At 44.9% G+C, this 25,114-nt stretch overlaps 1 protein-coding gene and 1 long non-coding RNA gene across 24 annotated transcripts in view; both read left to right on the forward strand.

The window, feature by feature from the left end:
* LOC6528766 (trichohyalin) overlaps positions 1-23,791 on the forward strand; it is a 37,777-nt gene extending 13,986 nt beyond the window's left edge. For 6 of the 23 annotated variants that reach the window (XM_039371604.1, XM_039371615.1, XM_039371618.1 and 3 more), the window contains 15 exons: positions 9,752-9,841; positions 9,901-10,146; positions 11,244-11,732; positions 12,758-12,796; positions 13,223-13,339; positions 14,002-14,022; positions 15,461-15,643; positions 15,755-16,075; positions 16,464-16,652; positions 16,920-18,686; positions 18,956-19,219; positions 19,281-19,723; positions 20,083-20,217; positions 20,283-20,346; positions 20,413-23,791. In XM_039371604.1, coding sequence (XP_039227538.1) covers positions 9,752-9,841; positions 9,901-10,146; positions 11,244-11,732; positions 12,758-12,796; positions 13,223-13,339; positions 14,002-14,022; positions 15,461-15,643; positions 15,755-16,075; positions 16,464-16,652; positions 16,920-18,686; positions 18,956-19,219; positions 19,281-19,723; positions 20,083-20,217; positions 20,283-20,346; positions 20,413-20,448 — 4,404 coding nt within the window. In that variant the 3' untranslated portion in view covers positions 20,449-23,791. Of the gene's footprint in view, positions 1-5,336; positions 6,696-9,751; positions 9,842-9,900; positions 10,147-11,243; positions 11,739-12,062; positions 12,096-12,757; positions 12,797-13,222; positions 13,340-14,001; positions 14,023-15,460; positions 15,644-15,754; positions 16,076-16,463; positions 16,653-16,919; positions 18,687-18,955; positions 19,220-19,280; positions 19,724-20,082; positions 20,218-20,282; positions 20,347-20,412 lie in introns of all 23 variants that reach the window. The other 17 variants (XM_039371606.1, XM_039371624.2, XM_039371610.1 and 14 more) reach the window with 15 other exon arrangements.
* LOC120320827 lies at positions 7-5,176 on the forward strand. Its single transcript, XR_005560403.1, has 2 exons — positions 7-4,905; positions 5,031-5,176. It is a non-coding gene; the product is annotated as an uncharacterized LOC120320827 (long non-coding RNA).
* Positions 23,792-25,114: the final 1,323 nt, after the last annotated feature.

Here is a 25,114-nt window from a genome sequence, read left to right on the forward strand (position 1 = left end):
GTATTGTACCGCCCACTGGTTTCACCGGAAACAGTCACCCCATCCAGTCAGTCAGTCAGACAACTGCGGCAACTGAAATCCACGAAAACCAACAGCGATCATCATCCAGTCATCAAATCAGCTCAGCTCGAAATGTCATTACTCATCATCCAGCACACAAGAACAAGAACCAGAACAGAACAGAACCTTCAACTCCATTCAAAAGTCAATCAGCCAAAAGGCAGTTCGCATAACAAACCAACCAAACCGACGAAATGCATCTAACCAAAATGTCTGTGGGCGAAAATTCCAAGGGTGGCGATGGTCATGGTACACAGGGTGTAGTGTAAATCAAAACGTTGGCTACCCCATCAATGGGGCGCTGCAGTAGGCGCTGCAAGGCACCCAAACACCGAAAGCCATTTAAATGTCCTGTCAAGGCGTAACATGAGCAACTCCCAAAGGGGCGGGGAGGTGGAAGGCTGGGCGGCAGGAGGAGGGCGACTCGGAGAGAGAGGGAAAGGACATAAAAACTTCATGCAGAGGAAAAACAGTTTTGGTTTCAAATTTTTACCAAATAAATTCAGGGTATATCGGCTCTGAGAGGGGGAGGCCTCAAAACAAATTGGCAAATATAAAATATTTTTTATCCATCAGAGCATAGAAATGTATTTAACCAAAGATGGTTGACACTGCTCTATAGGAAATGAATTATTTGCATTTGTTAAAAAAGTTATTACTAATGTATATCAAAAGTAACATTGTAATCAGTAACTATAGAAGTTACCATTGCTTTTAAAAATACAATGCATAGAAAATTGGGATATTTTTAAAGTTAAAATTAAGTGAAACTAAAAGTTATTAAGAGTTTTTCTCTGTGCTTGCAACTAGCACGCAAAACAAACAAAACTGGTTAAACTTCTTTAGTTTAGCCTGTCCTCTTGTGGCCTCGAGTTGCAAATTAAATTTCACACACACCGTGGCACATATCAGCGCGCACACACACACCAGGACACTTTCTGGCTAACACAGTCACACACTAATACTGGCTAAAATGGGGAAAGCGCATTGCCTGCTTTTCTGCGTAATTAGTGAAATTCGGCAACAGGGCGAACTTGCAGAAAAGTGCAAGAAGCATATACACAGCCATGCAACCTTAACACCCCTTTCGCCTTAACCCTTCGGTATCCACGCTCATTAACAGAAAAGCCAAGCGCACCGAAATTCTAAAAAACGAGAGCCGACAGGGATGCACTTCATAAATGTCACTTGAAATACATTTCCATCAGGCACGTGCGTGGAGGCGAGAGATGGGATAGCAACCGACAATGGGTTAAGGCGGGGATTCTGAGGGACGATGGGTAGTGAATGGCAGACAGGACACAATAGAGAAAGGGACTCTGTCTGGCCTTGCTTACAAAAAACACGGGCACAAACGAAACGAAACGTGAACGTGATGATTTGTCATGATTAACGCGAGGAAAAGGGGATCTCCATTGAAAAGCGGGACTTCCCCCCCCACCGCATTAATGTTTTGCATTCCCTTTGTTTGTCCTGCGTGATGTGATGTGCCCACATGTCAATGTCGTGGGGGTACAGTCTCTCTCTCTTCCTCTCTCTCTCCCTCCTTCTGGCCTTATCCTTCTGCCTCACGGAGTCATAAAATTGAAATTGTTTCCCTCAGCTTTCTTTTCAGTTTGCAAGACTCCGCTTTACGGGTTTGTTTTTAATTTTGTGATTTTTGCTGGGCACGCAACAAACGAAAATAGCAACAAAATGGTTGAATAGCCACAAAATATACACTCTGCTACATGTATTTGGCACTTAACACACTTCCACCCACACACAACCACACATCCACCCACTCGGCTTTTGATTTCGCCTCTTACTTTGCCTTTGTTCTCTCACTCCTTCTCCGCCCCTCTTTCTCTCTCTCTCTCTTTCTATTCATCTCTCTTTCTATCCATCTCTCTTTCCGTCTTTGTAGCCCCTCTCTTTCCATTGTAGTCCCACACAAACACACGTGACGTATACGTAACCTTGTAACCAAAATGTTGTTATTTCGGTCCGCCATTTCCATGTGTTTGTGTGTGTGTGTGTGCGTGGGTGAGCAAAAGTTCTTGGCATTATTTTAAGTGTTCTGCTCACCTGCGCTCTCTTTCTCGTATTCCTTCTCTGCCTCGCTCTCTTTCTCTCTCTCTCTTTATCTCTCTTGGCATCATTTCTCAAATTTATACAAATCTTTGTTTTACTACAAGCCTTAAAATATGTAAATGTATGTTTTGTGTCTTAATGTTGTTTGTGTAATCGTTTAATTATAGTATATAGTATAGTTTTCTACACTCGCTTTGTACTTTCGTTTTACTTTGTGACCCCACACACACCCACATACACACACACTCACGAAATGTTTGTTAAACTTTAAACTTAGCATTTTGAACGGAACGCTGATTTTTGAACTCCTTTTTCTTACTGTTCTTACATAATCAAAAAGTAATATATAACATTTAACCAACACACCAAAGAGCAAACCTTAGAAATCAAAGTAAAACATTTATCGCAAATCAGAAAGTAAAACCTCAACTGAATTGATCAGATACGAATTAACAAACCATTAGTGAACTGTGATCTGTTTAGCATACAAGAATAATTCTTTTGTCATTTTATTGCTAAAAGATGCAGATGATTTTTTCACGAAACTTATCGATTGTAATGGCTCCAATAATTGGCTTAATGAACCAAAATTAAATCCACACAAAAACGTCATAAAACGTAGGCAACCAGTCTTGAATAATAAATTACCAATCAAGCGACGCAATTAATGAATTCAAAGTATATATTTGTTTCCAGAATTGATCTTTTTTAATTACATCAAAAACATATATTTTGTTGTTGTTCTAAAAGCGATCCCCAAAAAAAAAACAAACAAAAATTGAAGAAATGCTATGACAAATATGAAAACAAATTTGTTTACCAAGAATCGAAAAGAACGTATGCAACTATTTACAATATGCTTTTGTAATATTTTCGCACGATACCAAAAAATAACATCAACATAAATATAAATAACAAAAAAAGGACCAAAGGGAAAGCAATAACAAATTGATTAATACTTCGAGTAGACGGAAGAAAGGAAAGAAAAGATGAAAAAGGCAAATCTTTCATTTACTGACAACTTTTTGACGATAAAATGATAAAACAATTATGACGTGTATATATATCCACAATATGGCTAACAAACATATGAATATATACTCCTACCTCTCTGTTTCTGTCTCTCTTACTCCCACTCACTCTCTTCCTCTCTCTCTCTCTCTGTCTCTGTCGCTCTTTATATATATATTCGAATATCTTCAAATTCAATTACATATATATATACATATACATATATAAATATGTTACTCTTCAGTATGTTGTTTTTGATATTGATTGCGTTATTCCGCTTACTACAGACCGAGACCCCGAAACCCCCGATCTTCCGACCCGCCACCCACCAAAAAGCCCAGATTCCAAGCCCATCTCGAGGCCGAAAAATAGGCAACAATTGTTGTCGTGTCGTTGCACCTGACTCACACACATTCACATGTGTCCGTGTGCGCTCGTGTTTGTGTATGATATATTACTTTTTGGTTTTTGTAAATACCGAACGTACCAACTATCTTACAAACGTTGACCGGATCCACTTGAACTCGAAATCAAAATCGAAATCAAACTCGAACTCTCACACAACACGCAATGCAACAACTACAACACTCTCCTCATGATGGGTTCCACTCGCACACACACTCAAAACACACACAGTTCCGACCCTCTCTCACCAACACTCCTACACTGGAATATACACTTTGTTTAAGGAAAGAATTAAGAAAAGAAGTGATATTCTGCTCTGTCTGACACGACACACACATCTTGCGTTCTTTTCTCTCTCTCTATAAGTCTCTTTGTAACCGTCTCTCTCTAACTCAAGCTCAATCTCAATCTCAATCTCTGACTGTCTCTTTTACACACACATTCTCTCTCTCTCTTTCACTGTCTGTCTAAACAACTATATGAATATATATTTTGTTTGTTTATCCAACACACCGAACCAAATTATTTAACAAATATACTTTTGCACGTTATTTCTATAATGCATCTGAACTATATATTGTTATACGAATATTTATGTTTCTTTTCTGCGTACAAACAAAATACCGAAAGCAAATTGTACAAAACAAAAATACCGAAATACTAAAGTACTCAAATACCCAAGAATATACCTGAGAAATACGAAATCAGAATCCGAGTTGCATTTGTATGCCGCGTCGATCACACGAACCAAGTCAAATACAGCAACACATTCACAGATATATTCACCCAGACACAGACACACTTACAGGGCCACCCATACACGTTCAGTTACAAAGATACAGGCATCCACACATAAATAGATACAAGAACAAGCCACATCCTCGTGGCTGTCAACCAAGTGACACACATTTCATGTTGCGCCTCCTCTTCGCCCCGAAACCACCGAAACCACACCCCCTTTTCGCAGACACACACACACCCACACCACTCACACAGACACATTCACACACACACACCTAAGCCCAACCCCCCGCCCTTGTTGAACTTTTTTTGGGTGCCTACAAGAGCCGTTGAAAGTGCCTCAGAACTAACTATATAACTAACCATATAAAGCCGAACGAAAGTTAACCAATGGAAACACGAAAAGCGAACCAAACCAAACCAAACAGTACCGAAAAATCATAACTCATAATCAACCAATCTCATTCTATTACAAAACCCTATTGTAAATTAAGCGCAAAAGTGTAAAAAGTCGAACAAGAAACAATCTGAAGAACTTGTAGAAAAACAACAAAAATAATGATAACAAGAACTAAGCAAATAAATCACGTTTCAAATGTGGGGCCAGAATAGTCCGTAAGTGTTTCGGGTTAAAATCGCATTCGCTATGTTAAATGTAAGCCACTTCTACTATACATATATGTGAAAACCAGCTCAATATATAAATATATTTATATATATATATGTATGTATGTATACAGATAGATAGCTAATGTTTGTTAAGCCACGATCATGATCAAGAAATCAAGAGCAAAAGCTGCCAAAAGCTGTGTGAGCGATACCGCATCGAAGCCGGAAAATCGAAACAGATAACAGATAACACCAGACCCAACAACAGACCCAAAAAGAGAGAGCTCTCTCTACTGACACCACAGATACCAGATAACAGATAACAGTTACCAGAAAAACCAGAAACCAGAAAAACCAACCAACCAAAACCCAACTACCAGTCAGTCAGTCAGTCACAGCAGTTACAGCAACCAACCATTTGAAATCGCCCGTTTCAGATGTACAATAACTACACGGGCGCCAGCGGAAGCAGTCCTCCATTGCCGGACATTATTGGCCAGTACTACGGGCCGGGAAGTCTGGGTCCCGGCCCCCTGTCCTACGGCTCGGGCAATGGTTACGGCCCGCCCGGCTACGATTTGTACGGCCCCTCGACCTCGACGGCAGCTGGTGGATACGGACTGTACGATCCCCAGATCTACGGACCGTGCCAGCAAACCTCGCCTATCCGGAGAAGGCGCTACAGCATTGCCGGCCTGCCCTCGGCCACCATGTACAATGATGTCTACGGCTATCCGGCACCTCCGCTCCAGCAGACCAGCTCCTCGAACATTGTGAATCTGTTGAACGAGGCACACAAGTCGATATCGCGCAGCTCGCAGATCCTGAATCTCACTAATCAGGCCCGTCAATTGGGTCAGCTGGTGACCACGCCACTGGGTGGAGGCGGAGTTGGCATGGGCCTGGGTCGAGTGGTCTCCAGTTACCCCACCCTGCATCCGGGAGACACCTCGCCGCCGTACCTCAACGATAACCTCATGCAGATGTCCACGAGCTTCTCCTCGCAGCCCAACATGTACTTCCAGCCGCAGGCGCAGGTGCTGCCCACCCAGCTGACGGCGGCCCAGAGTGCCGCTGCAGCGGCTGCCCGACTGCGTCCGGCGTACTCCGTAACGAACCTGGTGTCCAGCTACCCGACGACGACCGCGGCGGGCTATGGCTGCAAGTACGGGGGCTACGGGAATCCGTACCAGACCGATCTGGGCTACGGCAATCCCCTGGCCCCCTTCCAGCAGCGCCAGCTGATGGCCCACCAGTCGCTGCACGCCTCCAATCCCGCCATTTCGCAGTACTACCAGAACCAGGCAGGCGCATCCGGAACGGGAGCCTCGGCTGCCGCCCTGGCCTACAACCTGCAGCAGCAGTTCGCGGGAACGCAACACTACGGCGGCGGATCCCAAGGACCGCCGCTGGGACACTCGCACATCCAGGCGTCGGTGCAGCAGCAGATGCATCCGCAGTACCAGTACCATGTGCACCAGCACCAGAACCATCTGCAGACACATCCGCTGGCGGCGCTGGCCAACACGAGCGGTCCGTTCGGAGGAACGCTGGCCAGCAGTGCCAGGGACTATGTGGATGGACTGCATCATGCGGCCCACTCCCATACGCATCCGCATACGCATCCGCATTCGCATCCGCACCACTCCTCGCATCATTCGCATCACACGGCATACCCGCACTCGCATTCGCACCATCAGCAGCAGCAGCCGCATCAAGCCCACCATCACCACCATCTGCCATACTCGAAACTAGACTTAGATTACCCGAAACTGCCGCAAGAGCATAAGCGACAAGTAAGTTTTAAATTTGACGTAGACACGCTATCCCTAGACTCCTAAAGAAACCGAGAAAAACCCCATTTCCCGAAATCTGACGACCCCGACATCGAAAAATCGAAACCCGAAAAATCGAAAATGATCATCAATCAGCCTCATTAATCAGAATCAGCATCAGAATCAGCATCAGAATCAGCATCAGAATCAGCATCAGAATCAGCATCCTATATATAACAATCAGAGAGCAAACGACCCCAAATTGGAAGGGCTAACCGTCTATAACCGATATTGTACGATATAGCGATGAAGATATAGACGGCTGGCCGATCTGCATTTAACGCTTTCCTCTGCATCAACCAGTTGTCGCGTAGGGAGAAGAAAAGACACCAAGTATTATACAAACAATATACAACATATATGATAATAAAGTGGATACTCTTAGAAGACCTAGGCTAAGCTAAAACAGTTCGCGATGGAGAATGTGGAGGAGGAGAACTATTGTTTCATGTGCCATTTTAAAGTAGAAACAGTGAAGCGAATGACAAAGCTACCAAATTCCAATGTTACTCCGATTTTAGTTATACATTTGGACTTACGTTCTTTGCATAGAGCACTCAGGGCATTAAGAAAACCGAAAGCCGAGTTCGGCTGAGAATTCAAATTGTTGTGGATGTTTATTTTTTTTTTGAAATTATAGAACCTTGCTCTTGACTCTCAGAAGTAAAAGACTGTATATAAAACTAAATGAGATTTACTCACACGTAACAACAATTTATATATACACAAGAGGAGAAAAGCGAAGTGAAATAACGTTTACTTTAAACTTGTCTCGCCTGTGAAAGTAGCAAGTTTTGCCTGCTGACAAAACAAAAAACAAAATCGAAATCGAAATCGAAATCGAGGTCGAGGTCGAGAAGAAAAACAAAAACGAAGCTTGAAATTTATTAAATCAAAACCTATAGAGTAACTCGTACTTAGTATGAACATTCGACAACTTAGCCAATTGTTAGTGCAGCACAGACACACACTCTATCTAATCTAAGCTTAAGCGAGTAAGTAACGAACCCTTGCATGGACATGGTACTTCCGCGCCATCAAGGACCTCCTATACCCAACCTACTATACCCAACTTCCTGGCCTAACTGGTTAGTTAGGAGCCCAATCCAATTATAACTTCTCTCTCGCATTAGTGGGCATAATGTGCATTGCTAAATTATTTACTTTACTCGACTTTCTTCCGCCTCCTCCGTGCAACACTTCGTTTTAAGTGTCAAAGCCCAAAGCCTTCCCCAGCAAAAGCAAATGCAAGAGTTATGAACAAACTAGCGTGTGATTAGCAATGAAGGTCAATTATGAACGAAACAATGGAAATTTGTATGTGCAATCTATAACCGAATAGGTGATAGCTGATAGGGGATCGAATCGCTTTGGATCGCCTGGTTGAATTAGTTTTTGTGTGTCTGAGACAACAAGCAAAGTGAATCGAAGAAGCATTCAAAATGTGTCTATGCGAATACTATATTGTATGATTATGTACTCGACTCAACTAGTGTTTGTATTTCGTATTCGAAGAAGCGCTTTAAACACTAATAAACCGGTAGACATCGATAAGTATACAAAAGAATATATAGAGTGCCACTTCCCCAACCTCTGGCAGACATTTGGTTCAGTTTTGTGCCCCGAAGTAACCGAAATTGTTTCGAAATTCACAGTGAATGCATGCTAGACTTCACTACTTACTCATTACTTTTTTACTTTTGAATATAGAAACCTTTTAGTCGGACTATCGGTTATAGTGTGCTAACCTGTTTTTTGTGCTTGAAAATCGAAATTACGCATAGATATTTCTCAAAGAAAGTAAAAATCTTGTTAAAGTAGTGTTTAAATATATACTAGATCGATTGATACGCGGATGTGAGTCTGGGAGTTACTTTAATTTTGCCTAGTCGTAGTTCGTAGTTCGAGAACCCCTTAATATGCAGCAATCGCAAAAGGAAAACAAAAACAGAAATTGTGTTCATAGATAAACTGTTTTCAATTGTTTATATACGTATATATACATATAGATATATGTACATCAAAGAATGTGAGCGTAACCGAAAGATAAAAGCTTATCACTAGCCAATTCGAAAGATAACACAATGTGCGAGCGTGTGAATAGATAATTAGATACAAAGATACTATCCACTTGCTTTTCCTACTTCTGTTCTTGTTGCTCAGCCAAACTTGATTCTCCTCTTCGACTCAGATTGATTTGTAACCCTTTTCTACATGACGACGAACAGAACAAGAAACGAGGCATTTGAATATTGATATAAGATATACACATTATACATAACTCTCTATATACTAGTATTGTATTTAAATAATTATGGTTAATATTCTATTATACGCATATACATTTATGATCCCACGGGATGTACTATTTATACAATGATTTAACTGTAAACCTAATTAAGATTGCATTCAGACTTAATTCCGACAAGCAAGAATATTCTCGAAATCTGTTAAACTTAACCTAAGCTGTAAGCATTATAAAATGGAAACTTTTCGAAAGCAAACAATAAAATTACATACGAAAACCGAACGTCGAGCATCGTACGGAAAAGCAGCCAAGTCACCTGCTAGTTCAGAACACCCTCCTTCCTCCGATCTCCGAAAGAAAACACCAGACATACACCGAAACAGACCATCCCACTACACGATAACACCGAACAGGACACCCAACCAGGGCGGTTAGGTTAAGGTTAAGTACCAAACTAAACCCGATGGGTTATCCCCTTGGGGCCCAGGCATTACCCATCCACCAACTCTCATTCTATACAAAGCGTAAGCTCGCTGTCCGCACCTCCTACTCGCTCATTTCACACTCAGTTGCAACAGCAAATGATACTTTGAGTCAACAAGCAGACCAAGAACACCAACCACCAAGTATTTGTAGTCCTGGCTAAGGATCAGTCCCCGGCCCAGGCAACACCACGCGTGGCAACACTCTCTGATCTAATGTTATCTGTACTTGTTCCTTTCCAACCACCCCAAAACCACCACCCAACCCCATCCGAATCGAACCTCAGCTGGACGAATTCCGTCTTGAAATACAGAGAAGGGATCAAGAGATCCTGGCGATGGCGGCCAAAATGAAAACCCTCGAGGAGCAGCACCAGGTAAATTGAAACGCTAGCGTCCAAGTTTTCCGTTTGCACAGTAAAGTAATTCCCGTCAGGACTACCAGCGGCACATAGCGGTGCTCAAGGAGTCGCTATGTGCCAAAGAGGAGCACTACAACATGCTGCAGACGGACGTCGAGGAGATGCGCGCCCGCCTCGAGGAGAAGAACCGCCTCATCGAGAAGAAGACCCAGGGCACCCTGCAGACGGTCCAGGAGCGCAACCGCCTCACCAGCGAGCTCACCGAGATCAAGGACCACATGGACATCAAGGACCGCAAGATCAGCGTGCTGCAGCGCAAGGTTAGACATCCAATCCCCAACCCTTCCCACTTTCAGAGACCATTTGTTGGCTATGACTAGAGAGATCATTATTATGCTTAAATCTACCTGGAGGGAATTTTGAATGTTTTGAAGCGATCCCTGATAACGATACTATAAAATCACTAGCAGTCAGAAAATTCTACTTAAACCTAAATAGAAAACAAGAGAGAACGCTATAGTCGAGTTCCCCGACTATCTGATACCCGTTACTCAGCTAGTGTAAGTGCGAAGGACAGTTTTTGGCGGTTTGTGGGCGTTAGAGTGGGCGTGGCCAAAAGTTTTTTGGCAAATAGATAGAAATTTACAAGACTAATACAAAAATGAAAAAATATCAAAACATTTTTCAAAAGTGTGGGCGTGGCAGCTTTGGGCGGTTTGTGGGCGTTAGAGTGGGCGTGGCAAAAAGTTTTTTTGCAAATCGATAGAAATTTACAAGACTAATACAAAAATGAAAAAATATCAAAACAATTTTCAAAAGTGTGGGCGTGGCAGCTTTGGGCGGTTTGTGGGCGTTAGAGTGGGCGTGGCAACCTGAATCGACAAACTTGCGCTGCGTCTATGTCCCTGGAGTCTGTATACTTAATCTCAACTTTCTAGCTTTTGTAGTTCCTGAGATCTCGACGTTCATACGGACGGACAGACGGACAGACGGACAGACGGACAGACGGACGGACAGACGGACGGACAGACGGACATGGCCAGATCGACTCGGCTACTGATCCTGATCAAGAATATATATACTTTATATGGTCGGAAACGCTTCCTTCTGCCTGTTACATACTTTTCAACGAATCTAGTATACCCTTTTACTCTACGAGTAACGGGTATAACAAGTTTATGTTAAGCCCTTTAATTCTTAGAAACAACAATTTTATAGCCTGCTTACAACAATCTTCAAAAACAATCTTAAGGTATATATAGTTAGATTTCATAGGCTTCTTTGAAAGTGATAGAGAATATCTTGGCTAGCTGCTGAGCAACCAAAAACTTTCCAGATCGAAAAGAGTCAGCAGAGTTTATTATGAGGTTACCTTTTTATGGGTGTTCGCTGCTCAATTCCCGCTCTCTTATGCTAGATTGAAAACCTGGAGGATCTGCTGAAGGAGAAGGACAACCAGGTGGATATGGCGCGGGCACGTTTGTCGGCCATGCAGGCGCACCACAGCAGCTCCGAGGGCGCCTTGACCAGCCTGGAGGAGGCCATCGGCGACAAGGAGAAGCAGATGGCCCAGCTGCGGGATCAGCGGGATCGCGCAGAGCACGAGAAGCAGGAGGAGCGGGATCTTCACGAGCGCGAGGTGGCCGACTACAAGATCAAGCTGCGGGCCGCCGAGAGCGAGGTGGAGAAGCTGCAGACGCGCCTGGAGCGGGCGGTCACCGAGCGGGAGCGGCTGGAGATCAAGCTGGAGGCCTCGCAGAGCGAACTGGGCAAGTCGAAGGCTGAGCTGGAGAAGGCCACCTGCGAAATGGGCAGGAGCAGCGCCGACTGGGAGTCCACCAAGCAGAGGATCGCCCGCCTGGAGCTGGAGAACGAGCGGCTGAAACACGATCTGGAGCGTTCGCAGGTACTCGTGCATTATGACCAGTTTCCCCAACATTCACCCAATAACTTATCATCAGTCTATTCGTATGTATGTTTGCGCTGTGTACATATAATCGAGAGACTTGCATACATACTGCTATCGATAATCTATGAACCCATATGCATACAACACATATCTATGTGCTATCTGTATCTACATCTATATCTATATCTATATCTGTATCTGAATATGTATTTACATGTACACATTACGCATCCCAACTACCAACTACCCAACTACAACAACTACAATTATAATAACTACAACAACCAATCAACCTGAAATCTAAAACTCACCCGATATAAACCATAGATGCAGCTAGAAGAACAGACCACACTACACAAAGTAAGCCCAAAAATCCGATTTCCAAACTTCCAATTACCAACTAGATTGCATAATATCGAGCATCGTAGTTTTCGAGTAACGTAGTTTGAAATCCTTTCACTTCCCATAAGACCGCCGAAATTGTTGGTTTTAAATTTGTACAGTTCAATCAAACTAAATCGAGTAATATTTCGGTAATGTCACAGAGTTGGCCTTGTTCAAAGATCAAACTTAAAGTAATATTGTTGGTTAGTTTCATCGAAAACGAATATGGAATATCGCTATTATGCAAAATCGCACCTTTGATGTATCGCCGACACATATATCGTATCGCATCCTATCTAGAACCTTGTAACTATCACTCATCCACCCAAAACACGTAGTACTTTGTTTGCCTGCCCTCCACCGACCATCACTCGCCATTTAGAGCCAGCAGGCTGAAGTCGAACTTAGTCGACCACCCACCACCAACAACGATTTCAGATCCGATAAAGCCCTGACATATTGCGCACTTAGATACTTAGACAGGATTAGCAGCACTCGCCTACATAGCTGGGTTTTGATTTAATCGCTGTGCAGACAGTGGGAGGTGTGAACGAGTTAAATTGCCGCCGAACATGCATACCCTCGTATAAGCGTACCCTAAGATTAAGATATAAATATGTTCGTATCGTACTTTGCAGAATGTACAAAAGTTAATGTTCGAAACGGGCAAGATATCGGTAAGTCGGCCAAAGCCGCTGACCCAGCCTAACCCACCACATAGTTCACTAAGCGCCATAGCAGCCCAAATACAAACCGAATCTAGAGAACCAAGCGTCAAATGCACCCAAATATGAGAGACACGTGTGTCGAAATCCAAAATGCCGAACTCCCATTGAATCATTCACAGCTTCATGGATTGGATTTGCATCCATTGTAAACAGCTTGCCTGCTGGACTCATCCACTCATCGAGTCATCGAGTCATCGACTCACCGACTCACCCACTCATCACCTCAAGTCCCACGTATTCGAAACCATCTCTGTAAATTTGACCACATATGCTAATGCCTTGAACTGCTTTCGATTGTTGTCTTGCACTCGTTATCCTTATCGCCCCATCCATGGCCAACCAACTAATTTGAATGTTTCCCGTTTCCGCCGAAAGACAACCTTTGGCAGGACCACGATGACCACGTCCCAGGAACTGGATCGAGCCCAGGAGCGGGCCGACAAGGCCTCAGCGGAGCTGCGACGCACCCAGGCCGAGCTGAGAGTCACACAGGTATGGTCCATATGCTCCCCCACTTGCCTGCGAATCGAGACAGCCATATACATATATCGATATGCATATCTGAATGCTCTTTTAGTTAGCTTTACATATATTATTTACGTATACTTTATGTATAAATCGAACTGCGAACTCGCAACTGCAAGTGCAATTCCCACATACAACTGTGTCTGTGTGTATGTATGCTGTATATGTACATATCTCGGTGTGCGTGTGCTTTGTTGATGGACCGAAAACTTTCGCCTGGCCATGAGGAGATTCTACACACCCACACAGAACACACACCAATGCAAATACAAAAGTCAAAGGGTCCCCCACCCACCTGTCTATAACTTTCTCTGCTGCAACATGCCACCCCAACCACACACACACGCACACAAGCACACACACACACCCGAGCACTTGCTATGGCAAACACGCTGAGTCCTTTTGCGGGGATAAAGGATAGGGATTTAAATCCTTTTATGTTTGCTTCTTTCGTAACTTTAACTTTAACTCTAACGTAACCGTAACCGTATTAGTAAATCGTAAACTGTAAATGTAATCGTAATTGTAAAGAAATTTATTGCAAATTGCAAATGCCGCCGTTGAGACCATGTATACTAAAACCAAACTCTATCTAAACCGTTGTGCTTACATTCATTCTCTAAATATAGGGCGAAACTGAAAAACGTTTTGTGAGTAAACCGCTTCCAAGCAATCAATCAATCAAACAAGTTTTTAGTAACGCAACTAACCGTAATTGAATTCGATTGCAAACTTGAACTGCATCTGACTATGCCAAAGTAATCCAAAGTAATCCAAAGAAACCCAAAAAGATAACCAAAGCTAGTTGCAATCTGTCACTTGTTCAATTTAATGTAACTTGCATTGCCTGATGTACTAACATTGCCATACCAGCATATACATACGCACATACCCATACACACGTGCCTATAAATATAGCGAACACACCCGCATACATACATCATTGACCTTGTACGATATAGCCTCGAGCTCATCTCTTCCGGTTTGCTTGGAAAAGAGAGCAGCAACCTGCCCCGAAAACCGGATGACAGCAAAGTATGACAAAGTATCCTTAGAGCAGCTCAGCTCCAGGAGCGCTTTTTCTTGGACTTTTACCCCCCCACACACACAGACCCACGCACACACGTACACGCACACACGTACAAGGACTGAAGGAAGCGGAAGGCCGCTGATATGCCCAGCTAATTGACTTAACTGCTCTCGCGCGCCAACTAATGCATTGACACCCACACATCCGCCAGCATTTCTTACGCACACTTTGCCTTACTTTGCTCTCGCACTTTCGCCAATTTTCCCTAATTTTCCTCTTGCACTAATGAGCCATCTGTGGTCGTCCAATCCATCGCGAACTCATGCTCCAAATCCCGCCATGTGCCCCATAACAACTTCGTCCAGTGTTTTTATGTCCGCCTGTTTCAACCCATTACCCAGCTACACCCTTTCCTTTTTTCGCACCGAACTTCTTTAAACTTCTTTAAACTTCGTCTTTGTTTTGCTAGTTCACCGAACTTTATTTGTCCTTTTGTTTCCTTTACATTTATCTGAGATATCTTTATCTATTCCTTTTTTTCACATTTTTTGTTAGCTGTTTCCACTGTTGTTTCCGTTTACAACCTCAGTATTGCTCCTTCTATACCTTCTGTTAAGCTTTTCCTGGCCCAAATCTTTCCTAAGCTCGCTCCAAGCACTTCTGTTCTCTTAACCACCTCCTCCTCCTCTTGATTCCTGCTCTATATCTCCCTCCAAGTCAGCTCGCAGCATAAATCGCTCCTTATCGCTCGCTAGACGTTGTGATCGTGTTCGTAATCGTTATCGTAATTTAAGTACTTTTTGTCGTTATATTTGTCGTTTGTCACCTTAACCTCTCTGTTTCGTGTCTACTAATCAGTCAGACATTCAGTCAGTCAGTCAGTCAGTCTATCAGTCAGTCAGTCGAATCAGTCATTTAAGAACCTTTGCCCCACATAATGGCCTGTAAATAATATCCGTTATCCAACATCCACTCTACCCCCCGCCAACATGACAAACCCTTCGATCCCCCACGATCGATTGATAATGAAAACCGACCAAACCAAAACCCGAAAACAGTCGGATGCGGAAAGAGCACGCGAGGAGGCGGCCGCCCTGCAGGAGAAGCTGGAGAAGAGCCAGGGCGAGGTGTACCGACTCAAGGCCAAGCTGGAGAACGCCCAGGGTGAGCAGGAGAGTCTGCGCCAGGAGCTGGAGAAGGCGCAGAGCGGTGTCTCTCGCATCCACGCCGACCGCGATCGGGTAGGCAAAACCAAATCCGAATAAAACCCCCAATGAACCCCATGAAAGACCCAACCAACCTACCAACCAACCACCCTCACTCACTCACCCAAACCACCATCCGTTGCACAGGCCTTCTCCGAGGTGGAAAAGATCAAGGAGGAGATGGAGCGCACCCAGGCCACGTTGGGCAAGTCGCAGCTGCAGCACGAGAAGCTGCAAAACTCGCTGGACAAGGCCCAGAACGAGGTCGATCATCTGCAGGATAAGCTGGACAAGGCCAGCACGGAGAACCGCCGCCTGGTGCTCGAGAAGGAGAAGCTCACCTACGACTACGACAACCTGCAGTCGCAGCTGGACAAGGCCTTGGGCCAGGCCGCCAGGATGCAGAAGGAGCGCGAGACCCTCTCCTTGGACACGGATCGCATTCGCGAGAAGCTGGAGAAGACGCAGGTATGCCCGGGTCTCAATCCCCGTCCCAGTCGCTGCCCCCAGAACCACCTACACCACACACTCTCTGATCCACACACATACACCCATCTTCGAAGAGACTAGCTAACCGAACATCTGTGACTGTAGCCGTAACTGTGTTGTGCTAACCCCCAGAGTAAACTATTAACCGACATGCCACTGAAACCTCGCTTAGATCGATGTGATTGCTATTGCTTAACCCAGAACACCCTCAACCCTCAACCTTAACCAACCCTAACCCGCCTTGTACATAACTAAAACTATTTATCCCTAACATATATATCTACGTATGCGTAACTATCTTTCGACTGTCACACCCCACAACACTCACACTCGCAACTAAAACACCCACACAACTACGAAATACCAGGTGCAACTGGGTCGCATCCAGAAGGAGCGGGATCAATTCTCCGATGAGCTGGAGACGCTCAAGGAGCGCTCGGAATCGGCACAGACCCTCCTCATGAAGGCCGCCCGCGACCGGGAGGCGATGCAAACGGATCTGGAGGTCCTCAAGGAGCGCTACGAGAAGTCGCACGCCATCCAGCAGAAACTCCAGGTAATTGACACCCAAGCCCCCGACAGCGAAGGCAACTTCTTCTGGTATCCTCTTCGAAAACGAAACCCAAAACCATTGGCTATCACCCTACTAAACTCTATACTAAAATACGTTGTCTGTATTGCATATTGTTTGAAAAACCGCATGAGAACTGAATTAAGAAATCAGAACAATTGGCTGTTTGTGTAAATCCGTAGCTACCATTGCCATTGGAAACCCGAATGTCCCAGACCTAACCCCTTATGCCCTATCGCTTCCTTCTTTCAGATGGAGCGCGACGATGCGGTCACCGAAGTCGAGATCCTCAAGGAGAAACTGGACAAGGCGCTGTACGCCAGCCAGAAGCTGATCGACGAGAAGGACACCTCCAACAAGGAGTTTGAAAAGATGCTGGAGAAGTACGACAGGGCCCAGAACGAGATCTATCGCCTTCAGTCCCGCTGCGATACGGCAGAGGCGGACAGAGCCCGCCTGGAGGTGGAGGCGGAGCGATCTGGTCTGGCTGCCAGCAAGGCTCGCGAGGATCTGCGCAAGCTGCAGGACGAGAGCACCCGGCTGCAGGAGGCCTGCGATCGGGCGGCGCTCCAGTTGAGCCGCGCCAAGGAGTGCGAGGACAATGCGCGCAGCGAGCTGGAGCACAGTCGCGATCGCTTCGACAAGCTGCAAACGGACATTCGGCGGGCCCAGGGCGAGAAGGAGCACTTCCAGTCCGAGCTGGAGAGGGTCACCTACGAACTGGAGCGGGCACATGCCGCCCAAACCAAGGCGGGCGCCAGCGTGGAGGCGGCCAAGGAGGAGGCGGCCCACTATGCCGTGGAGCTTGAGAAAATGCGCGACCGCTACGAGAAGAGCCAGGTGGAGCTGCGCAAACTGCAGGACACAGACACCTTTGGCCGGGAGACGCGCCGCCTCAAGGAGGAGAACGAGCGGCTGCGCGAGAAGCTGGACAAGACGCTTATGGAACTGGAGACCATCCGCGGCAAGTCGCAGTACGAGTCGGAGTCCTTCGAGAAGTACAAGGACAAGTACGAGAAGATCGAGATGGAGGTGCAGAACATGGAGTCGAAGCTGCACGAGACCAGCCTGCAGCTGGAGCTATCGAAGGGCGAGGTGGCCAAGATGCTGGCCAACCAGGACAAGCAGCGATCCGAGCTGGAACGGGCGCACATCGAGCGGGAGAAGGCCCGGGACAAGCATGAGAAGCTACTGAAGGAGGTCGATCGTTTGCGCCTGCAACAGTCCTCGGTGAGCCCCGGCGATCCGGTCCGAGCGTCGACGTCCTCCTCTTCCGCTCTGTCCGCTGGCGAGCGGCAGGAGATCGACCGCCTGCGGGATCGCCTTGAGAAGGCGCTGCAGTCGCGTGACGCCACCGAGCTGGAGGCCGGTCGCTTGGCCAAGGAACTGGAGAAGGCGCAAATGCATCTGGCCAAGCAGCAGGAGAACACCGAGTCCACGCGCATCGAGTTCGAGCGCATGGGTGCTGAGCTGGGTCGCCTTCACGATCGCCTCGAGAAGGCCGAGGCTGAGCGGGAGGCACTGCGTCAAGCGAGCCGGAGCGGCGGAGCAGGCTCTGCCCCCCATCCGCAGCTGGAGAAGCACGTCCAGAAGCTGGAGTCAGACGTCAAGCAGCTGGCCATGGAGCGGGAGCAGCTGGTCCTGCAACTGGAGAAGAGCCAGGAGATCCTCATGAACTTCCAAAAGGAGCTCCAGAACGCAGAGGCGGAGTTGCAGAAGACGCGCGAGGAGAACCGCAAGCTGCGCAACGGTCACCAACTGCCGCCTGCCGCCGCTCCACCCGCCGGAGCCTCTCCCGCCGAGATCCAGGCCATGCAGAAGGAGATCCAGACCCTCCAGCAGAAGCTCCAGGAGTCGGAGCGCGCCCTGCAGGCCGCCGGTCCCCAACAGGCCCAGGCTGCCGCGGCGGCGGGCGCGAGTCGCGAGGAGATCGAGCAATGGCGCAAGGTCATCGAGCAGGAGAAGGGTCGCGCCGACATGGCCGACAAGGCTGCCCAGGAGATGCACAAGCGCATTCAGGTGAGGATCGATGTGGGTGAACTACTACAGGACACAATGCGCATGAGGAATTGGTCCTTAACACAACTAAACATTCTGATACTTTCTAACACATTGAATCACTTATTTCCACAATTTTTTATATCAATATGTAAGTACTTAATGTTATCATTTGGCTATTGCGTTTGAAATTACGTTACTTTGAATGGGAGTTTTTATTGGAGTTCCAAGTTACACTATTACATCTTAAAGAAACTAAACTAAGATTCTAATGCAATAAAATGGTTTAGCTTATGGACCAACACATCAAGGATCAGCACGCCCAGATGCAAAAGATGCAGCAGCAGATGCAACAGCAGCAGCAGGCGGCGCAACAGGCCGCGCAGCAGGCGGCGCAGCAGGCGGCGCAGCAGCAGCAGTCCGCAGCAAGTGCCGGCGGAGCGGACGCCAAAGAGTTGGAGAAGGTCAGGGGCGAACTGCAGGCGGCGTGCACCGAGCGGGATCGCTTCCAGCAGCAGCTGGAGCTCCTGGTCACGGAGCTGGAGAAGAGCAAGGTGGGTTAACCATGCCATTGCACAATCATATATCCGGTAATCGCTTTTCTCCCCCTTCAAGATGTCCAACCAGGAGCAGACAAAACAGCTCCAAACGGCGCAGCAGCAAGTGCAGCAACTGCAGCAGCAGGTACAACAGCTGCAACAGCAGATGCAACAACTGCAGCAGGCTGCCAGTGCGGGAGCAGGCGCCACCGACGTGCAGCGCCAGCAGCTGGAGCAGCAGCAGAAGCAGCTGGAGGAGGTGCGCAAGCAGATCGACAACCAGGCCAAGGCCACCGAGGGCGAGCGCAAGATCATCGACGAGCAGCGCAAGCAGATCGACGCCAAGCGCAAGGACATCGAGGACAAGGAGAAGAAGATGGCCGATTTCGACGTCCAGCTGCGCAAGCGCAAGGAGCAGATGGACCAGCTGGAGAAGTCCCTCCAGACGCAAGGAGGCGGAGCGGCGGCCGCCGGCGAGCTGAACAAGAAGCTCATGGACACGCAGCGGCAGCTGGAAGCGTAAGTGTTCCACAAGCCAGCGAAATATCTTCTTACCAAGGCAGATCCCCTGTTTCAAAATATACGTTCATTTAATATTTATTATTTGTCACGAGATAAAGATAAAGCGCGGAATGCGACTTACTTTAGCTTTACGAAAACATTAGGAAAGCTATACTCAACTACCTCGATTATAAAGCTACCCTTTAAATGCCTCCAGAAACTTAAGTTACGAATCTCAAAATACGGACGCCTTAAAGTTTATACGGACAGAAATACGGACAAACGGGAGTGGAAAGATTGGATAGGATCTGACTGTTTTTTTTTATTTGTTATTCGACAAATACCACGTACTATATGTTGTTGCAACTCTTTTTCAGATGCGTCAAGGAGCTTCAGAATACAAAGGAGGAGCACAAGAAGGCGGCAACCGAAACGGAGCGTTTGCTGCAATTGGTACAAATGTCGCAGGAGGAGCAGAACGCCAAGGAGAAGACCATCATGGATTTGCAACAGTGAGTGTCTCAGTGGCTTCTCTCCTAAGCGCCCCCACTAAATTCATGCCTTATCCTTTTTTCAGAGCCTTAAAGATCGCTCAAGCCAAAGTCAAACAAGCACAAACGCAGCAGCAGCAACAGCAGGATGTAAGTTAGGATCCACTTAGTAGTATCCAAAGATATGGCTAATACCCGATCCGTATCCCTTTTCAGGCTGGGCCAGCTGGCTTCTTGAAGAGCTTTTTCTAAACAGTGCCCTCGCGAAGCCACAGACACACACATCTAGTGATGCAGATGAGGCAAAAGGATTTTACCCGTACTACTTACCCAAAGCGATAATGGAAAACCAAAAACAGCAAGAAGTTACCAAAAGCACTGTCTACTATTTTGTATACTACCGATGCCGATACCAATACCAACTATGCAGTATTTCTACGACTCTCACACACATACACTCTACACACACTGAAACACACAGGGACACACACACATTTGTAAATGACACTATGTAAATGCAATGCGAAAGGCATATTATTTGATATTTATGTGTATTGTGTAATTAGGTTGCCGCTATACTCAAATTGTGGATGCATTTAAAAGTCAGCTCGTATAGCGTACTTTGTAAACTCTCTTAACTCTCTCTAACTCACTAACTCAATCCTTTTCGAACTCAAAATCGAACTCAACTTAAAGTTTATCGTTAGCCAAACACCAACTCCTTCTTAGCCCAATTACCCCCACTCGAGAGTCCTTCTGTCCCTCACTCTTTCTCTGTCGCTCGGATCTGCAGCACGTAGACTACGTCCTCGGGCACTGCATCCCCATCCCCATCCCCATCCACATCCCCATGCCCATATTTCCGTAGGACCCACCCATTAGTCACTAGTTTTCCCACTGGGCGAATGTTATGGCATTGAAGTTGAACGAGAAGAAAGGCAGCGAAGTAATTGCATTAATTGAGTGCTGCATTGGACCCAAAGTGCAGCATGTACTTACAATTATCGACGATATATACACACATACATATATAGTATGTATGCTAGCCTCTGTTATAGTTAGTCAAACATGAGCATCCTACGCCCATCAATCACACTGTACATAAGTCATTCGCATCGGACTCATGGCGGAAAGGTATAGATACAGATACGGATACACTACGTAGAGCAATACATGATAGACCACAGATTATACAAGTATGATATAGATACGAGTACCATATGTAAAATTATTGCGATTATAAAATTATATTGCCTAGCCTTTAGCCGTGTACCGTGTACCAAAGAACTATCACTGCAGACCCCAAAGGAAGATCACTACCTACCATTCAGCTATTATGGATATTATCGATAAAATAAACTCGAACGTCAACTACAACAAGTGCAATCTCTATTTTAATTAGTTAAATCTACACGATACCCCCACGTTCCTTAGCCCCCGACTAAATAGATCGAGTCCACTACGCAAGCTTTACCCAAGTCAGCTGTGAATGCGCATAGTAAGAGTATAGTACTTGTAGTACTTATTGTAGATCGATAGTTCCACTCTAGTCCAGGTCACTCGAAACGTTGCTTTTGGTTTAGATAAGGAGCGAAAGTGTTATTGTTATCAGACATGAAGGACTTATGCCCCTGTAATGCATACATAGCTATAGAGGAATAGTTGCGAATGTGTACAAACTATAGAGTACCATATTGACTAGCATGAACTAGTGTTTTTCATTTCGTTCCCTATAATTTAAACTTGAAGGAAGTAGAAATCGAAGTGAAGAAGCAAGAAGAACGAAGTATGGAGTTATCACTGCCAGTGTAAGCAAGAATGTTGATAGATGGGGAAATGTAAGATCCGATTAATCCTAGGGCCTATCATTAGTATATCATTTGACTTTCGGTTACCAAAGAAACCAACCACGAAGACATTCAGCAAGAGGCACACCACGATCATATCATACAAGCCTATATCATAGCCCCAGAAACGAAGGATAGCTGACCCTAGCGCTCTCATTGTCCTCGGATCCTTCCACCCATTCTAGAACGATCGATTGTTGAATTGGAAAAGCACCCTCGACCTTTTAGGTAATCGATTAACGACCAAGTAAACTACGATAGAGCTGCACTCTCCGCTTTCTTTTCGGTTTCGCAATCGTTCGATTTGTGTACATAAGTTAGGGTCCTGCTTTTCCTCTCGCCAAATGAGTTCCCTAACAAGTTCCTATACCAGGAACCTCGGGTTTTGGTGCGGCTGGAGGGCAGAAAGCCATACGAGTTCGCGAGTCAAGTAAAAAAGTAAAAAGTAAAAGCTAGCAACATCTTCGTGCTCGACAGAAGTGTACATAGGTGTCTAGTTATGTAAGCATAACAGAAGCTGTATAATATATGAAATAATATACTATATATGATATACGATATAATGTAATCATCAATCTATATCCAGACCATTGAGAACACGAGAACAATTACTATCGACAAATCAAACCGAACAAACTTCACCGTAGGACACATCACTTTGGCTACCGAAGGTGCAAACAAATTACACACCACGTTGACAATACAATCACCCACAAATACACGTTAACACTGAACACCCTTTGGATGCCCCCAATATATACCCCTCGATTACGATCCATTGCCGCTATATGGAAGCCCACATATCCGAGTCGAGATGGCGCTAATCTCATGTCCACTAAGCCCCCCAGATATCACATACGCGAACCGACATTTTGGGAGCGATTTCTTGGTCACTCGATTAGTAGGTCACAGGTCACTGGTTACCGGTCACTTTCACCTTCGATCTTGATCTCGATTTGCAGTTATAGAGGAAGAAACGTTTGCCTTTAACTACTTAACTTAACTTACCACGTATCGTATTGTTAGCCTAGATAGTCTCAATTACAGCAGCAGCAGAAGCAGCAGTGACGAACAAACTGAGATTAAGAACATGAACTAACGGTCTATCTACTATAGTATTTGCCGTAACACTTTAATCATATTATCCCCGCCGTCGTGTACCCTACTTACAAATACAAATACGAAACTATCGGATAGCAAGGAAAGCTTCGACAACTTTTTCTATACAAATCTAGCGAACATAACAATAACAAGAGATACATATATGATAAAACAGAAAAGAGCTAACAGCAAACCCCAATTCTCGTATAATGTAATTTAGCAAATTGTAAACCCAATATAGGCAGACACTCTCTCGCAAAACAAAACCCCGAATATCAGGCGAGGATTGCTGGCAGATTAATGAATTTATAGGGGAGAGTCTCGATCGGGAGTCGAGCGTTACCTATCGATAATGCTAGCGAAGAATTGTAGCCCCAGTGTGTACTTCTCTGTACATAGACCTATATATATAAATACTTACGATTATGACTAGAGCAAAGCATACGACGATAGATGAATATAGGAATATAGGGAAACAAGGCATATATACATAGCAGATATGGAAAGAGAGCGCAAATTATATAGATACTACTACTGCATCACTCATCAAGATCAAAGCCGAAGATCGTAGTCAGAGCAAACACTTCGATGGAGAGGAGGAGGCAGAGCAGAGGAGTCTAGATCCCCAGACAACCAAAAAACCAGACCCCCAGAAAAAAAGTCCCCAAACTGAAACCGATACCGAAATATCCGCAGATGAGCAACAAAAGCATTAAGTAAAAGAAGAACAACAATTTCGTGTAACATTTTTTTAAACAAGTTTGGTGATCTACGATATTGGTAATAATTATTGATAAATAAAATAATATAAAAGGATATATATATATACACATACATATATTATACAAATATATGAGGTAAAGCCCAGTACTCAGAACGACAATTTGGACTTGTGAAGTGACTAAGTCATGTTTTGGGCACAGTGTGACTTGTCAATAGATTGCGAAAATCACCGATAGTTAAACGACCACACTGTGCCGTAGAATTTGCATTCTACCAAACTCTTTTCCCAAATTGTGATTTGAAACCATAAATAAATAAATCTTGCCGATCTGAGCACTGGACTTTAAGCAGGAGTAGGCAAAAAATAAGAAAGGAAACAAGGGGAGGCATACATAAAGTACGAGTAAATATTTATTATATAATGTTTTTTAAGTAACTTATAGTAAGCCATTATATATACACACATATATATAAATTATACATATATGAAACTACATAAGTTTACAAGGTATATGACAAAAACCAAAACAAAAACCAAAACAACAAAACCAAATTAAGAATCAACCACAACAAAAAAGAGCAACAAAAAGGTAAACAACAAAAAAAACGCAACCGCAGCAACTAAACAAAGTAAACGATTAGAGGTGAGGTGGGAAAATATTATAATAATAAAGTAAATAAATTTATTATATACATACATACATAGAAGAATATTACAAATGGGAGAAAGTCGAGCAAAATGAAAGCGAGATGAAAATGATTATTTGAAACATGTTCATTATATATAAATGTCATTAAAAATGTTCTTCAAAACTGCCTACCAATAAAATATATTTCAAATAATATCAACCAGTGTCCCATTTACTGCCTATGCTTTCTTATTGCTAGTGGGAAGAAAGTTTAAGTAACAGTTTATGGCAATTGTTAAGTTTGCGTAAGTCTCACACTCTACCTTTTTTGAAATACGCGCCTTTTGGAATAGCGCTGCCACGTCGTACCCATTCAGCGATGCCATATCAGCCTTTTCTAACTCTACATGGATTCTGTAAGCGGTTGGTGTACGTTGTATGTAAAATTACATGTATGTACAATGGTTTCGAACTCTGATAACAATAGTATGAGGAATCGCAGATACATAGATAAAGTGCCTGTTGTTGTCGCAAATAGAGTGTTAAGCGGGTGCTGCAGTTCTCTGTTGCAGGTTCAGATGCGGCGGCATAAAGAATTTTGTATTATTATAATTAAGA

This window comes from Drosophila yakuba, chromosome 2L (assembly GCF_016746365.2).
Source record: "Drosophila yakuba strain Tai18E2 chromosome 2L, Prin_Dyak_Tai18E2_2.1, whole genome shotgun sequence".
NCBI lineage: Eukaryota > Metazoa > Arthropoda > Insecta > Diptera > Drosophilidae > Drosophila > Drosophila yakuba.